Below are 18,549 nucleotides of genomic sequence, written 5' to 3' on the forward strand. Positions count from 1 at the left end.
CTACAAGAATTAAAACCAAATACCTAACAACAATAAAAGTGAGTCATTCACCAATATCCACGATTTGCAAAAAATCCAAAAATTGGAACCGCCATCGACGGATATTAGCGAATAAATTTTATTTAATCAAGCTAGCCTAATATCGCATGCCAAAGGCATTGTCCAGCACTACAGAGAAGCTGTTGAGATTTATAAATACCAACATTTAGGTCTAGCTTTGAACAGGGATTCAGGTGATTTAAGAATAAATGAGTCGTATTTCGGTTTTCTCATAAGAGAAGCCAATATTTTAGTAGTCTCAGATATAAATCTTTTACCACTTTCCCATAGCTCTCCAACTCATCCAATTGCTGGTTCGTTTGGTTTGAGTGAATGAATGTTTTTCTTTTATTTCTCAATTATTCGCTAGTATTCGTCGATAGCGGTTCAATTTTGATTTTTTTGCAAATCACGGATATTGGTGAAGGACTCACTTTTATTGTTGTTAGGTATTTGGTTTTAATTGTAAAATTGTAAAATTTTGGGCTTTTATTGAATTTTATTCATCTTTTAATATTTTTTTTTCATTATTTATTTCACATTCACATTGACTTTCCACGTTTTATTTTGTTAGTTTTTTCTTTGGCACTCAGATTGATTATATTTTCTCGTTTCGCGCTGAAGAAGAGAGGGGTTTGTCGTCCCCTCGAAATATTCACTTTGTTGTGTTTTGTCAGTATTTTCATTTGGCCTTTAAAAACCCCATTTTTGCTCGATATTCTTTCTTTATGACAATCAATTGTGGATGATTTATTACAAATTCACTACATTATAAACTGAATTAACAATGTTTTAATATGATAAAAATATAATGACAAATATCTAACATTTTTGCATCTTTTGATGTTTGTAAATTTTTATATAAATATTAATAGTAGTTGTTACATATGGAAAAGTATAATAATGCTATTTGGTTCAACTAATATGTTTATAAAACAGTTCTCATCAAGGGGCCTTGAAGGGCCTATATTGAACTTTTCGGTTTCTAAACCTTCGGTTTAGAAACCGGTATCAACGCCTCAGCGTTGATACCGTTGAGCGTAACAGCTCTTGACACTGTTCCTTCATACCTTCGGTGGGCCTAACATCGCTTAGTGCGCAACAGCTTAGTCAGCACAGACGATTCCATTAAGGGGGGGGTCATGAGGTTTATATAATTTTTTACATTCTGGGAGGCCATTAAGAGCCGAGATACCTCTATTTACTCAGCTTTTCCACTGTCAGCAAATTCCAAATAAGAGTAAAAGGAACACTAAATAAAAAATAAACAAAAGAAAAAGAACGAAAGAAAAAGATTATTATTAGTTTTAGATTATTAGTTTTTGTTTAAAAATAGCATTAAATATAGATTTAGCTTCGCGCCTCTCGTAAACTCTCCCTCCAAGGTGCGCAATTTTGTAACAAAAAGAGGTCAACTGGTATTATTTGAGGAGAAGCAGATAAGTTTTTTTCAAATGAAAGTAAGGAGTGACATTAAAACTTAAAGCAAACAGAAATTATTCCGCATATGGAAGGGACTGCCCCCTTTTTAGTACTCCGCTGTAATATACGAATGAGAACTAAACAAAAAAGAAACCGAAGAAAAATAAACTACAACTAAAAGAAAAGAGAATAAGAGAAAATAAAAACTTACAGAAAAGGCGAATTGGCCAGAGTAGTCATACATTCCGCAAGAGTGCATTAACGATAAGACATCTCTAACTGCGTCAGGTTTTAGCACTTGATCACCAGTAATAGGGCATATTCCACCATTAGCTAACGTGGATGCCATCACAGACATTGATTCACAATCGGCTTCCATACTACAACACTAGAAAAAACAATTAGATTTCAATTTTTCCTTTATCAACTTCAGTTTCTCTTCGGATTTGACTTAGAATCTCAAAAAGCTACTTTTTAAAATTTCTACAAAATTAATAAGCTGGGTACTTTTAAATGAGTTTCAAAAAGAGGCTTTTTTCTGCGGGAACACTTTCTCAAATCAGAACAGGGTACTTGTATGATAAGCCCCCTTCCGCTGAAGTTGTTCATTCATTGACGCATTGCAAAGTCGTTTTTTTTGTTAGTTTCGCGTAAAGACAAGACAAAGCTTAGCGTGAGACAAGACAAAGAGCAGTGACAGAGTAGATAGTAAATATATAATTTGGGCTATATATTTGCACATTAGGGTTGGGTTAGGGTTTGGGGGGCGTGGGGGGTAAAATATTGGACAGTGCGAAGGTAGAAAACAATTCTTTTACTACATAAAATCAGAATAAATGTACTTAACACATTAGGCAGGCAGATCCGCTATACTTTACCCTCCCCCCCTAATGTTCAAACATATAGCCCAAATTTGTTTCTAAAGCATTATATTTTAATTATACTTAGGTATATTTCATTAAGACTGAGAGTCAGAAAAACACATTAGAAGAATATTAGGTCAGTGGTATATCATGCAAGTACCCACAATAGAAAGACCTGCAACTGCTATTGCTAACAACTCACTGCGACACCACGTAACTTGAGGTCAACAAAGCAGCGTACGCTCTTCCTCCATCCCTACCCATTCAAAGATTCTCTATTTATTCCCTCAAATGAAGTTTAAATTTCCTTTAAATTCTTTCTCATGACCTCTTCTGACATCATTCGGGGACGAAATATATTTTGTTTGGCCCAAAGTAGATGGCATTAAAGCACAACTTATGGCAACATCATCATCTCTCATTCATAAAAAATAACCTTGCCATGTTGAAAAAAAATGATAAAAAAACGTTGCGTAGCTGAATATTTGGGCCTAATTTGAAGCAATGTATTACTTTCAATTGTGTCTTTTAGTTCAAGCAATCATGGAGGAGAGGCATTTCGGAGGCTCCTCCTCCGAAGGTAAAAAAAACATTGTATGAACCTTGCTCTTTGGTAGTTAAGACTCCCTGGATATTTTTAATTTTGTATGTGCCTTTTTTTTTAAGAAGTAAATAAAAAACATTAAAAATTACTTCAAAATCAACATAACAATTTTACGGTGGAATTCCTTTACAAACCTGTGGGCTTAAAAGGAACAAATGACAATAAAACCATGCTTTTATAGGTTCCTGTTTTTTTGGTTTCTTTTCTCAATAATCTAGCGATTCCTTTAGGCCTATTAAGGGCAATGTAATGGCGTAATAAGGGACGTTATGGGGAGTCAGGCATCCCACAAGGTGGTTGGAGTAATTCAAATGTCACCACGTGACAGTTTACAAAAAAATTGAATTTGTTTCCCCTACCCCAAACAAAGCAGGCTATGTCTATTCGCTCCATCGTCTTTCTCCGATCATACTTTGTTTCCACTTTTCCCTAATGCGTTACTTCCCTTTAATGGGAGGCGGTATTTCTTATATTCTATTAAGAAGATGTACCTTTGAAAACACAACGAGTAGGTATAAACCCTAGAAATCTTACTTGACTACCGTCATTACCATTACCAAGAATGAAGCTCTGATCAGTATGGGTTGTGCAGCCTCAGGACGCTTGATATTGAATTCTAACATGTTTAAAAGTTCAAATTTTTTCTAATACACAATATGTGAAGATCAAAAGACTTTGAGATCTTGTCATATGAAGATTCCCGTAAAGGTAATTAGCAGTTCGGATAGAAGTTTTTCGGTTTTTAAGACTAAAAATTTGTAGTTTGATTTCTTTTTACTCCCTACCCCTTTTGGCCAATAAGTCTAATGGATCAACTTTTAATATTTTCTCCTTGATTTCCAACGTTTTCTATGTAGAAATATCATTTTATAACAATTCATACTTTTTCTAATTTAGTATTTACAGTCAGTCACTTTTAAGACATATTCTTATCTCTTAAATGAATACTTTATCTTGTCAATGAAAATACACCGTATGTTTGCGTAAGTACAGTATGCAACTGAAATTCCACTAGAAAAGCTAAATTTCAATGAAAAGTAATGGCACAAAAATTGAGTTCATTTTCAGCAGGCCTAATCAAAAGAATTTACTTCCTACTTAAAACCTAAGAAAGAAAAGGATTTGATTTCACACCAAGAAAGGTAATTTGAATGTTTATTATGAAATGTAGGCTATTGCGATTATAGGCATCTATGATATGATAAACAACAATAAAAACCTTTAATTTCAAACGCTTTTTATGAAACAGAAAAGAGGACATAGCCACGACGTATTTTCGACGTAACACCTTTAATTAGGTATTGTTTTCTTAGACCTCACTGCCGTTCTATAACGAAGAAATAAACGTTCAAATTGGGATAAATTCATTTATTTAGACAGTGAAAAAAAAGGTACAAAAGTCCAGATATTTCTATCACATACACAGCGACCGTCTTCAGTAGAAATACGGTCAAAATATTATATTTTGAAAAGTTATTTATTTTGTTGTATATAAATATGCTAGTTTCAATTTTATTATTTTAGTATTTCTACTGAAAACAGTCACTGTATATGTGATTGAAATATCCTGTTTTTTTTTCACCGTCTAAATAAATGGATTTATCCCCATTTGAAAGTTTATTTGTCTGAGGACATAGCCGTTTCGGAAAAAAGAGAAACTACTTAAAAACCTAACAAGAATGGACAAAAGTAATATAATTATGACTACAACTGCCAACTCATACCGAAATCAAACTACCAGAGGCCAATGCAGATGCGCCAGGTCCGTTGCAATTTTTTTGGACCTTCATTATTTGCTCCCTTTATTAACGCTCATAATTCCTCCAAATCCTTCATATGACCTCTTTCTCACAACCTTAAAATCAATACAGAAAAACGACTGTCTAAGAAACTGACGCAAGCAGCTTGCAAATTAAAGATTGGCAGAGCTCCAGACAGAGGCGGTTTAAGGGGATGGACACAGGGGGGAGGGGGACTTGCTACGGGTGCAGAAATTTTAGGGGCTCAAAATATAAACAAGTAATCTAAGGAGTTATAATCATTTTCCAATTTTTGAAATCTTATTAATAAAGTATAGGGCGCTGTTAATAAATGAAAATAGTTAATAAATTATTAATTAATTAATAAAACAAAAAGAAAAATAGTTATATAATAGTAAAAAAATAGTTAAATTAAAAGGGCTAATGATAATTAAATAAATTAAACAATAAATTAAAAAACAAGTTACTAATTCACTGATAAATTGAAAATAATTTGGTTAATAAATGAATTTTTTTTTTAAATTTGGCCTGAATATTTTGTGTGAGACAGGGTGGAGGAGGGGGGGGGGGGGGAATCGAGATTTTGCCACGGGCACAATAGAAGCCAGAACCATCGCTGGCTTCAGGCAGTTTTAGGATATCAGCGAAAACAATGAAAACCTCATTAGGTGCCTGCATCACTGTGTAGATTGCATTCTTTGCTCGTATTTGGAATTTAGAGAAAATTCCAGAAGAATGGAGAAAAAACATACACATCAAACTTTTTAAGGAAGGAGACACATCGAAGTGTGATAACTTGGCTTTAGTCTCTTTTCCGATTCGAGTAAAGTCCTCTCACACATAAATCCTCAACCGCACCCAGACAGCCTAGGATAAGCAAATGGGAGACAACTGACATAAAAGTTTTTGAGACAATTTTCCGAGTCACTGGGGAGAATTCTCCATCATCGCAGAATTTTCTGGGAACTTCTGCTTGATCATTTCTACTTCTACAAAACAGTGAATGATCTAAAAGTTTCCAGGAAATGTTTCCTGGAAACACTGTCTCTACAAAAACAGTGAGTGATCCGTTGGGACTAAATAGAAAAATTTTCAGATCTAAAAGTTCTGCCGCCTACTTTAACACGACATTTCTGTTCGTGATTTCGGTTAAGTTTGTGATCTCATTTTCTGTTTTCCCTTTGTTCCTATCTTAGTAGTGTTATTATAAAGTTGGTTCACGACAAGAAAATCCCCTCTTGACCCCAACACGGTAGGTATTCTTTCTGACGCTGTTCAACACTTCTTGAAGAGTTGACGAATGTAAGCTGCATCGGTTCATTTTGTAAAAAGCTCCTTCATGAGATAAACCAGTTTCAAAATTTCAAACGGCTGAAAACTTTTTTGCTGTGGCACGCATAGAAAAAAAATGGATAGCGACTCTTCTTAAACCCTTCTGTCTGCATACTCCCTTCCTGGCTTTTGGCAAAATTATCGGTATGTAGTATTTTGTTTAGCCAAAATCGCGCAATGATTTTCCATTTGTATGGTTGAAAATCCCCAGTGACCCTAGGACCCAAAAACTAGTTCTTACTTAGATAATAAGCATTTAACTAAGAGAAAGTTTTGCAGTAGGCATATACGTAAGGGAAGGCTTTGAGACCTTCAAAAGTCAATACTTACCTTGTCAAAACAACGACAACAATAGGAGTGGCACACTAAAAAAAAAAAAAAAAAAAAAAAAAAAAAAAAAAAAAAAAAAAAAAAATATCGATTATAATTTGAACATGAATACTAAACTACAAATGAACTCCTGTTTGCAAAAAGAACGGAGCTACAAGAAAAGAAAACAAATATTAATATTGCCAAAAAACAACGACAGCAACAATTAAGTGTGGCTTAATATAAAAAAAAAATAAAAAGAAATCGCAACTTAATTATAATCCTAACAACAAAACTAAAGCACAAATGAACTACTTTTCTTTTTATGTTTTTCAAAAATTTTTGAACTCCAGTTCCAGAAACTGCAATGCTGCATAGAGTATATTAACCAATTTTAAATTTCAAATCAATAGTGGAACATGGGGAAAATATTTGAAGAAACAGATGGCAAACAAAAAAAATTTCAGATTCTTCCTGTCAGCGTTTTCTCTTTCTGAGAGGAAAACAGCGTTATTGAATCCTATATATTCATTACCATACATATTTTGTGTACGTAAGGTTAGTTTAAAAAAATTTTTTTTTTGCTTTTCATAACAGCTTCCGGACATGAAACCGAAACATTCGGACTTGTGCTATTGTTAGTGAATTAGATATACAAATGACATCGACATCGACATCGACCTTCATCATTATTGTGCTATCGATGAATGACAAGTACTTTTCTATATTTTCAGTTCGTTTTAGCTGTAAATGGAAAGGCAACTTGGCCTAAGAAATTGTTTAATTTTTTACCGGGTTTTTAAGTAAAAAAAGAAGATAACAGAATAACAATTACAGGAAAACGTACCTGGAAATAGAAATCTAGGCAGTCTCTTAAGTTGATTTTCTCTGGGAAGCATTTATTTTCCCTCATATAATAAGCGAGAGCATTATTCCTGTCAGCATTTTCTCTTTCTGAGAGGAAAACAGCATTATTGAATCCTATATATTCATTGCCAGAGAGACGCTGCAAAAGTTGAAAAAAAATAAAATAATAATCTAAATAACAGATCTATGCTTGACACTAACAAGTCACAGAATATTGATGAAGTTACACCTAAAAATGGCAAGTTGTAGCTTGGAAGCATTTTGGGAGGGGTTAAAATTACTCCAAAAGGGGTGACAGGTACACATAAAACAAGTTTTTTTTCATTTATTAAATTTTTCACATTTGGAAAGAGGGCTATTCATAAGCCACGAATCTTTCTTTTGGGCGAGCCAATGCTTTGAAAGATAAGTATTGAAACAAACAAAATCATACTCCGTTATTTTGGAAGGGCCAGTACCATTGCAAACATATAATCCAAAAGTTACTAGCATATTAATAGATGGATGTTACCAGACTGCCCTTTGATATACCCTGTTAATAGCCTAAATACACATAGTGGATAGGCCAAAAGTTCCAGTCTCCGACGGAGGTAGTCCAAGTCACAAGTATTCACATTTGAAGCAGCCCCAAGTAATCATAGTCGCAGTCACAAGTAGTCTCAGTCTCAGTTGCAGCCAAAGTAGTAGTAATAGTAGTAGTAATAGTGGTCCTGGAAGTATAAAGTTAATACCCTTAGCCACTCCTAAGATATTGCAGATATTACCTTTTGATAAACTGGATGCATGCACATAGTGTCTTTTGAGGGGATATAGTGTACCCTCAGCATTCCCTGAAGTTTTGTCTTAATACCCTTAGCCTTTTCTGACAAACTCATGATCAAACATTCCCCCTATTTCTCAATGATAAATCCTGTATGTAAAAAATAAGCACTTTGCATCATTTACAAACTTTTCTCCAGGGTCTGTGGAGGGTATGACATGTAGTAGTAGTAGCGGCCCTGAAAGTTTCAATTTAATACCCTTATCCTTTCCTAGGATATTGCCGATGTCTTTTTTGATAGCTTGGTTGCAGATAGTTTCTTTAGATTTAGCTCAACATACCCCTCACCATTCCCCAAAATTTCACCTGAATACCCTTAGCCTTTTCGAACAGACCCAGGATTAAACATTCCCCTCTCCCAATGATAAATCCTGCACATAAAAATGGACGAATTGCATAATTTATATTCCTTGCCCTGGGGACTGTGAATCCCCGGAGGCATAGCTATTATACATTGCGATTATTTTGAATAAAATGGCTTTTCAAGATTCCTATCAGTGTTAAGGGGGCAAAGAATAGAAAAGATTGTCAAGGAGGGCCCTTTCAGTCTTAAAAGGGGCACTAGAACTTTCAATTTATGATCAAATGACCCCTCCGAAGTTTATACGATTGCTCCTTCCATATGAAGTGCCTCTGGAAAAGAAATATATTGAAGCCTTATGGTCCCTTACTAGAGGCAACGCTATAGTGTTACCTACTGACTTGTCAGATTAAATTTTTGCCCTGAAATTTTTTTCTCTCTCTTACAGATGAGCTTAAGTGTAGCTTTTGGCAAATCATAACCTATTACAAGCAACACATGTCCAAACTAACTATTGTTTCAACGACTATTATTTTACTGAGTAAATTCGAACCACATTAGTTACCCTTATCTTTGTTATTCACTCTTAGAACGACTTAGAAAATGATTCTTTTGGGAAAAATATAACCTATATTCCACATTTTTCTTGAGAGCTCACGCATCAATACCATAAAAATTAAGGTTTCAATGCTGAGCACGGACACCTCAAATACTGAGAATTTGAACATACTATATATGCTTCTCTAACCTTTTATGACTATAATGGTTTGTTGGCAACGCCCATTTCCAAGCTAATAGCTGGCAATGTCAGATATCCTAAGATTAATATCCTTTTGAGTTTTCTCCTCAAGAGATTCGGTCTGGAAGAGACAAGGAAGGATCCGAACAATATTGAAATCAATACGACGATCCTCCGAAAAGGGATATTACGGTAAATGATTGTTGGAAACAAACATTATTCAACAAACAGCCTTTATTACGATCTGCCAGAAACATTTTCTATAACACATCTTTAACCATTTAACAATGAATATTTAGGGATATTTGTTCCATATACTGTTAAATAAAAGATAACGATTGGAAAGGAAACATTTAATTGTATAGCATGCATTTGCATAGATATACAGTCATGAGGAGAGAAAAAAGCGCCCAACTTGAGAAGCGTGCTGCGGGATATAGGCCATGGAAGCCTAACTTGAAAATCAGAAAGAAAAAAGAAATTAATTTTTATAGTGCCAACATTACTTGCTTGTATACCTTTTCAAGGTAAACAATAGACATTAAAAAATATACTTAAGGTTACAAGAATCGTGAAATTACTCCAGTTAAACTATTAGGGCCAACATTTGAAGATTTTGGTTAATTGACTTGACTTGACTTATGTCCCGGACGTCCTCAAGGGTCGCGTTGGGGCCATCTCCTTCACACGTTCCTGGATCAGTTTCCTGTACAAAGCCCGGTCGTCAGCTTGTCTCAGAAGGCATAAGAGGTCACTTCCGAAGTTGCCACGCCATCTCTTCCTAGGTCTTCCAGGTGAGCGTCTACCGTGTACCCTTCCTTCGAAGGCAACTTTTGGCAGGCGCGAGTTCTCCATTCGCTGTATGAGGCCCAGCCACCTAAGTTGCTGCAGGCGCACTTATTGGAGAATAGTAGTTTCCAGCTTCAGCTGCTTCCGAAGGTCTTCGTTCGAGACTCTGTCTTGGTATGTGATTCTGGCAATGCGTCGGAGGCATTTTATTTCGAAAGCCGAAATTCTGCGTTCATCTTCGACTTTCAGTGTCCACGTTTCGTAGGCGTACATGGCAACAGGTATGATTAGAGTAAAAAAGTTGAAGTTTCAGTTGCAGAGATAGGTGTTTATTTTTAAACAGGGGGAGTAGTCTCTTGAAGCTTGCACTGCCTAGAGCAAGTCTTCGTTTTATGTCGTCGGATCAGTTGTTGTCTGAAGATATTAGGCTCCCTAGGTACACGAACTTGGTCACTGATTCAACTTTTTCGCCACTTACTACGACATGAACAGGGGATGGGTTTGGGTCTTTTGTGGTGCGCATCACATTGGTCTTCTTTGGGTTTATGAACATACCAAAGCTATTTGCGGTTGTTTCAAGTTCGAAGGCCTGGGCGTGTATACTGGACTCAGTTTCTGCTAGCTTGTCGAGGTCGTCAGCATAAGCTAGGGTATCAATGTCTGTACCGTTAACCGTCACTCCTAGATTGTTCTCAAGCAGGAAGAGTATGGCATGTAAAAAGAAGTTGAAAAGTTGCGGTGAAAGTCTGCAGCCTTGTAGCACGCCCGAAGTTGTAGCAAACTCTTCTGTTTGGCCTTCTGGGGTTTGAACACAGCTACGGTAATTGTCGTACTTATTTTTGACTATGTTGACTATATTTTCTGGAACGCCATAGCGGGCTAGTATATGCCAAAGTCCATTTCACCATGCTAGATCGAAGGCCTGCTTAAAATCAATGAATAGTTGGAGGATTTCTTTGCCAGATTCAAGGCACCTTTCTGCGAGTTGCCTCACTACAAACATCTGGTCGGTGGTAGACCGTCCAGGGCAAAAACCAGCCTAATAGTCGCTGATGATATGGTCTGTTACGTCTCTGATTCGGTTTAGAAGGATCCTTGTTACGACATTAGCTGGATGACTTGTAAGGCTTATGGGCCGGTAATTCTCACAGTCGTTTTTAGGGACTTTCTTGTGGAGCGGTACAATGACTGCCTTCGCCCATGCTTTTGGGAAATGGCCTGTTGACCAGACGGCAAAAGCCACTTTATGTAGTAGGCCTTTAGCAGAGGAGACCCAACTTTAAGTAGCTCGGCAGGGATACCATCAGGGCCTGGGGCTTTATTGTTCTTGTGACTGTGAATGGCCTCTTTTACTTCACTAAGTAAAGGTGGGGGGCTAAGGTCGCATTCCATCTTGGGAAATCCCGATAGCACAGTAGAGTTGCAGGTAAGGAACGGATTCAGTTTCTCTTCGAAGTGGCTTTTCATCTGTCTTTAATAACCTCGCTGTCACTGAGGAGCTTACCGCCCTTGTCCAGGACGCTAGCAGCGACGGTGGGCTTTTTCGTCGATAGTTCTTTGACTGTTTTGTACATTCTGTGGCTATTTCCTGATTTGAAATCCTTTTCACAGGAGTCGCACTTATACCTGTCTCTACTTTCTCGGTCCTGCTTGTTGCAAACCTGTCGCTTTTGGTCACAAAGATCTAGGATCTCATCTGTGATCCAGGACTTCTCTGTTTTAGGTTTGTGGCCTAAGATTTCGTTAGCTGTATCTATGAGTGCTTTGTTCAGTTTTTCAACTAGGACATCTAAGATGTCAGGAATATGGTCGACGGGAGTGACTCAAGTGCAGGACCAAGACTTTCTTCTAGCGATTGCAGGAAAGTGGTGCGTGTGGTGGGTTCTTTCAGTTTATTGGTGCGGAATCTTGGGATCTTATTTTTCTTTACAAAAAGGGTTTTTAGTGAGAATTTTTCCAATGTGCTAATTACAAGGACGTGATCAGAATCGAAGCCTCCTCCAGGCAAGGTGGTGGTATTTATGACAGACGACTTCTACCGTTTTTAGATGAGGACATAATCGGTCAGATTTATCGTGTTTACATCTGATGATATCCAAGTTGCCTTTCTTCTCTTTCTATGTTTGAACATTGAGTTCGCAACAAAGAGATCATTATCCCTGCAGAACTCAAGTAGACGCTCGCCACGTGCGTTTTGCCTTCGAAGACCAAATCTGCCTAAGACATCACTGTCAGGCTGTGTGGCTTCTCCGGCGATAGCATTTATGTCACCCATTACTTCGAGGAGATCTTTCTTTGGGACTTCATCAGTTAGAGACTGAAGTTGCTGATAGAAGGTGTTAGATTCTTCATCAGGTCTTGAGGAGTCGGGGGAATACACTCTGATGACCGTGATGTTTTGTACATTCGCTCGCAGCCGAATCATCCTAAGGCGCTCTGAGACTAACTTTGTGGCTATGAGTGCGCGCTTCGCTTTTTTGTGTCAGGAGGAAGCCAACGCCTTGTCGGTGTTAGCCATCAGATCTACCAAAGTACGAAAGTATGACGTCACCGCATCGTTGTTCAACTGAACCAGGCAAGTGAGTTCGCATCATCTGCCGAGTTCACATATCTTTGTCTGAAGTCGTCAGATCGTCGGCTACCCCGTAGGCAGTAACATTATCATTATCATTCTCATTATCATTCGCTATTATATCTTGCCTTCCGTCGGGTACCCCGGACGCGGTAGCACGGTTTTGTCTCTTTGTTTTTAACTGATCCATAACATTTGAAAGAAGAGAGTAAAAGGGAAAAATGACAGAAGAATATCTATAATCCTTATCCGATCTATGTGAAATTATTATGTTGTACATCGGTGATAGTGGCCAAGTACAGTGTACAGTTCTGAGACGTAGGCACTCCGAAAGAAGGAGGAGAATTTGTTAGATGTTTCCACAGAAATTGTCCACGGATTCTTTCTCGTACCGGTCAGACTTAAATTATTTCAAACAGTAAGCTCTACAAAAATAGTGTTACTTTCACGCTTTCTAGGGCTATAGTGAAAGAAAGTTTGAGATGGCTAGGACACGTTCTGCGGATGAATTATGATAGATTGCCAAAGATCGACCTTGTTGGTCAACCCACTAGGGCCAAACGAAAAAAAAGGTCGTCCCCGTATGGCATGGGAGGAGGTTGTAAGGAAATTGTAAAGACGTAGGCTTTGAATTGATCGGGGTTGTGAAGGAGCGTGCGTAGCTGTGCTGGCCTCAGGGGGGTTGGTGTTGTAGTGAGTTCTTAGTATTAGCAGTAGTAGTAGTAATTTAAGCTAAGTTCTTGAAGTAATAAAGTAGTACTTAAGGCATTTTCACCATATTCAGACTTTTACGAGTCGGAGTTGATAATAATTGTTGTTCTTCGATTTTTTTTTAATATATATTTTCGATGCTTGCTAAGCGCCCGGGCTTGTTCTTGTAAGAAGGTCAAACTCATTCAGCTTCAGTAATTTAACAGGCCCTAAGCAAAAATAAAGAAATTTTACAATTCACCGAAAAAAAAGCACATTTTTGCTCTTTTTCTTTTGCTGTAAACGGTTCCACATTGTCAATCCATAACACGAGCTACTTAACGCAAGTGTACAAGATGGTCAAACTTAGTTAGTCAGCTTAGCACAATTCACTAATCATAAATATGGTTCACACTCTTATGGGTCGTTTACAAATCATCGTGACTCCGCCAATGTGAAACCAATATTGAAAAGGCCAATCGTTTAGGCTTTGAACAGACTTCTGGAGACACACATTTGATAAGTATTCTTTTCTAATTTGGGCTGCAGACGAAATTCTTGCCCTTACATCCCCAGCCAGTATTGTTTTTTTTCCGCTGTGGAGACCCATCAGCTGCCAACAGTAAAGTTCGTCTTGACCAAATTTGGAGGGCAAAAAATAGGGGACAAATGTTCCTTGCGCTTACCCCTAATTGATAACTTTGCATAGATATACCTTGGTCATACCCTAGGGCTGGAGGGGGAGTCAAAGATACAAAAAGGTAGATTGTAAACATATTTTATAGTAATTTTTTCTCGAAGAGGTGGCCTTTAAAAACCAGAGAGGTGTTACCACCGGAGAGGTGGTATTTACTCTTGTAAATACCAAAGCCACTATCTACATAAACCAGTTCGGTCAAATGTCGATCGATGAGAAAAGGCGATAATTGACTGAACCGAGGAAAATATTACTGTGCGTCTATTGCTACTATTACCGTCCTCGACTAGGAGTTGTAATTTGTATTTCACATCACATAGCTATATATCATAGTCCTTTATTTCATTAGCATTTGACCTCGGTTTGGATCAGTAAATATTAAGCCTCTGGAAGGGACACCTGACAAGGGATTAAACATAATTTGTCGTTCTCTCTTCCTACGAATATAAGACTAATCTCTAGTTTGTTTTTTACTGGTTCCGTAAATCCTTATTTGCCGTTTTTTTTCCTGAAGAAGGACAAGCAACGTAGAAACATATGACCAAACTAAGCCCCACCCACCACAGCCAGGTATACTAGATTCATTACCAGCGTTGCCAACGCGGTACAATTTTACCATTTTCGGTACAATTTAGACGACCTGGCACAGTGCCGTACAATTGGAAATTTTTTGGTACAATCAGATTTCCCGATACACTTAGTTTTTACTCGCTCCTTTTTGACTCAAATATCTGTCCCAAGTTTTAGTTCATTGAAATTTTTTTTATTGTAATGGCAAATTTTTAACCTGCTGTCCCCATGATACAAATTACTTTCTTGCGGTATAATTTTAATCGGAAAACTGGTACAGTTTATTTCAAAGCGTTGGCAACACTGTTCATTACCCGTTTCCCTTTCATTTGGCAAACTTTGCCGAAAGAAGGTATGACAGAGATGGCTTAATTTAAAGAGAATTAGAGCCAAACAAAAAATTTCCCCGAAAAATACTACAGCAAATAAATTTCCGAATCTCCCATTAGAAATGTTCTATCCAACGCATGGTCACGTCACAAAACTAAGCCTTTAATTTTTCCCTTTTAGAGTTAGTTCAGACGTTTGGGAGTTCCCATTCTCCCTATGGGAACTTCAATATGGAGTTTCGTAATTCCCGTTCGGAGTATGGTTTGTTTTTTTTCTAGCTTTTCCGTACCGAGAGCTGAAGTGATTGGGAATTTGTGGCGGTATTTTTGAAATTTGAAAAACATGTCGAATGTAAGGCATCATAAAATACCCAATTTGATTGGCTTTGTACAGAATTATTAACTTTTGCATGATAGCACCCCATAGGCCATGGAGCCTTTGGGGGGATTTGTAGATTGTTATGTAATTGTTTTACTGATATATGGAAAATAGATCTATCTAAAAATCTATACGAAGATAAGCAATAGACAAGCTAAAAAAGCAACTTCCAAGTCTGTATCTTCAGTCATGACTTCTGATGTTTGAATGTTTTGCCAGTATTTGCAGTTCGGATACGTGTGTACATTCTCCCTATAGGAAATCCCATGCGTTGTTCCCAAAACTCTGAACTAACTCTTAAGTTTTACGCTCATCAAGGTTGAAGTACTACTGCAATCTAGTAAAGAACAAACCACAGCACATTGTAAACGAAAGTTCAAAAAGATTGGAAACCTGTCTAGAGAACAAAGTATTCGCTTCAGGAGTGATATATAGGTTTATTATCATTTCTACCAATACTACTACTAATACGTCAATGCAACATGAAGCCACCTGGGGCCAACACTGCTGCAAAACTTCCTCCTCCGTCCGTACCTATTCATGGTTTCCTTCTTTAAACCCTCCAAGAAGTTCCAATTTAAGATAGTTTCTTAAACCACATTGACCTGCCATAATATAAAGAAGAAAAAAAATTATCAAAAATGGCGTTTTTAAAGCCAAACGAAAATACTACAAAAAACACACAAAGTAAATATTTCGAAAGGACAACCGCCTCTCTTCTTCAGCGCGAACAAAAATTTTTGGCTTTTATTGAATTTTATTTATCTTTTAATTTTGTTTTTTTCATTGTTTTTTTCCCATTGACGTTCCGTGTTTGCTTTTGTTTTTTTTGTCTTTTTTTGGCATTTTCTTTAAATAATTTTTTTTTTCACGCTGAAGAAGAGAGGCCGCTGTCCTTTCGAAATATTCATTTTGTGTTTTTTTTTTTCAGTATTGTCGTTTGGCCTTAAAAACCTGCATTTTTGATTGTTTTTTTCTTCTTTAAATTAATTTTCAATTTTCTTTTAGTCCTTTCTAAAAAGGTACCCAAGACCATTACTTTTGAAAATATCTAAAAAGTCCCCCTCTGTATTCTGAAGCGCCCATGTTTAAGACCCATTCTTGACCACTGTCATCAGTGTAGCTTCCATTATTCTATTCTTGGTTAGGAGACTTATCTTCCTATTCTTCCCACTCCACTTGGCAACAGCCTGCGTTTCGTTTGGTCCTAGATGCATGACCGAAAAGAAAAGTTTTTGGCGATCTCGCATCCTTCATCTAGAGAACGCGTCTGAGCCATTTCAACCCTTCCCTCATTATATCCTTAGAAGGCGGGATAGAAAACCAACGTTCGAACAGCTTACTATTTGAAATGCGGTCATTCGAAAAGGTACCCAAAACCATTACTTTTGAAAATATCTAAAAAGTCCCCCTCTGTATTCTGAAGCGCCCATATTCAAGACCCATTCTTGACCACTGTCATCAGTGTAGCTTCCATTATTCTATTCTTGGTTAGGAGACTTATCTTCCTATTCTTCCGAGCTTTTTTCAACTGTGAAAAAACACCCTGGTCCTAGGCTATTCTACTTTTAGCATCTTCACTGTATCCACCATCTTTACTCATAATAAAAATTCCACGTGAGTGAAGCTATCCACCTGATCGTTCTTCTCGTTACTTACCTCTTCACCTTCACTCATTTATAGTCTAAGCAACTTATTTTTCTCAGTGTTAATTTTCAAACTTATACTTGTACCCTGAACCCTCAAAATTTTGCTAAAATTTTCATCTAGGCCACTCAAATCATCAGTTCTTTTACAAGTTTAAGAGAGTTTTACCTTCTCGTTTGATGTCATTCTCTCCCATAGCCTTTGCCGTTTTCCCTAGGACCAAGTCAATCAAAATGATTTAATTAAATGAGCATAGGAGCTCCTGATTTAATACGAAACCAGCTACTAACCTCATTCCCAACCTTAACCAAAGCAATGTTTTTCTCGTACATATCATAATCACTTTAATGTATTTACCTGATGTACCATACAAGGATAGGATCACAGTTTATATAATATACCAGTAAGTTTACCGTAGATGATTTCTGGCTCTTGATTCTCGGTGCGAACAAAAAGCTCCTCCCACTTATTTCTGCACTTATTGTCCACTTATTGGTTGAGCCGGCCAAGTGGTTTTGTCAGTACTTGTTCCGTAGGTGATTATTCTTTGTCTACCCGTGAAAAAATCTAATGCCGCTTATGTTTATATCTGCAAAAACGTTCTCTGGAGCACTCGCACCTCGGTCCAGGTTTTTATAATGGGTGAGATAGGGAAAGATCATACTGGATAATTATATAAACTGTGGATAGGATCTTTGCTAAAGCTCTTCTATCGGCTGGATCAAACGTCAGATCATAATTTATAAAACTGAGGACTAAAGGGGTCTTATGAATCAGGGGCATCTAAATTATTAATCTAAGAGTGAAAATTTGGTCGACGTATCCTCTGCCTCTGTCATTGGAATTGCCATGTAACTTCAACGTATTATGAAATTCTCCAGTTAATTGATAATGTGAATAGTAAATTTGATGTAATTGGCCTTTGTGAAACTTTTTTAACTTCTGAGCATGTTCTTTCGTTATATAATTTTTCAGGATACAGGCTTATTGTAAGGAATAGTGAGAGAATGGGACTTGGAGGTTTGGCATTTTGGGTTATGGACCATTTTGTTGCTAAAACAAGGCAAGACCTATCAGTTTGGATAGAAGGTAAGGTGGAATCTCCTACTCTTGAGCTGGAAGTTGGTGGAAAGAATATATTGATTACTGAGGTTTATAAGCCGCCGAGTACAGTTTGGGAGGAGTTTGAAAATGGTTTTAGTAGTTTAATGGATGCAGTAGAATTGAGTAATCTGGAGTTCATTTGCATGGGGGATTTTAATTTTGATCTTCTAAGTTTATGTAATAATAATTTAGATTTTTGAAATCTTTTCTCCAGTTATGATTTTTATCTCGTGATTCCGACTCGTGTTACATAACAGTCAGCTACACTTATTGACAATATTTTCGTGCAATCCCGGGTATTACATGGCTGTTCTGCTGACGTTATAGTAAGTGAGGCTTCCGATCACTTTCCTATAGTAGCTGTGACTTCATATCAATATGCGATAAAGCAGAACAGGACAAAGGTTAAAAGAAGGCAACTAAAAAAAGAGAACCTACAGAAGTTTAGAGAGGAACTAAGTATCGTGTCATGGAAACCAGTTTATGAAGAATCTGAAAGTGCTTCTGCGGCATTCGATAAGTTCATGGACATATCGCAGCCAATATTTGAGAGAACTTGCCCAGTAAAGAGCATAAAGGTGAGGAAAAAGGAACCCCGAAAACCTTGGGTAACTATGGAGCTACTTGACTTAATTAGAAGGAGAAATGCATTGTATTTGAGTTACTTAAATAGTAACCATAGTCAAGATCTAACTGAATTTAGACAAATCCGTAAT

General features: G+C 37.1%; 1 protein-coding gene across 1 annotated transcript in view; it reads right to left on the reverse strand.

Annotated features, from left to right (window-relative positions):
• GLS (glutaminase) overlaps positions 1–18,549 on the reverse strand; it is a 163,255-nt gene that overhangs the window by 10,605 nt on the left and 134,101 nt on the right. Inside the window, exons 10-11 of the mRNA XM_089105393.1 lie at positions 7,177–7,335; positions 1,673–1,849 (exon numbers count right to left, since the gene is read on the reverse strand). Coding sequence (XP_088961519.1) covers positions 1,673–1,849; positions 7,177–7,335 — 336 coding nt within the window. The remainder of the gene's footprint in view (positions 1–1,672; positions 1,850–7,176; positions 7,336–18,549) is intronic.

Source organism: Artemia sp. Qi Xiang Cuo, chromosome 19 (assembly GCF_049724085.1).
Source record: "Artemia sp. Qi Xiang Cuo chromosome 19, ASM4972408v1, whole genome shotgun sequence".
In the NCBI taxonomy this organism is placed as follows: domain Eukaryota; kingdom Metazoa; phylum Arthropoda; class Branchiopoda; order Anostraca; family Artemiidae; genus Artemia; species Artemia sp. Qi Xiang Cuo.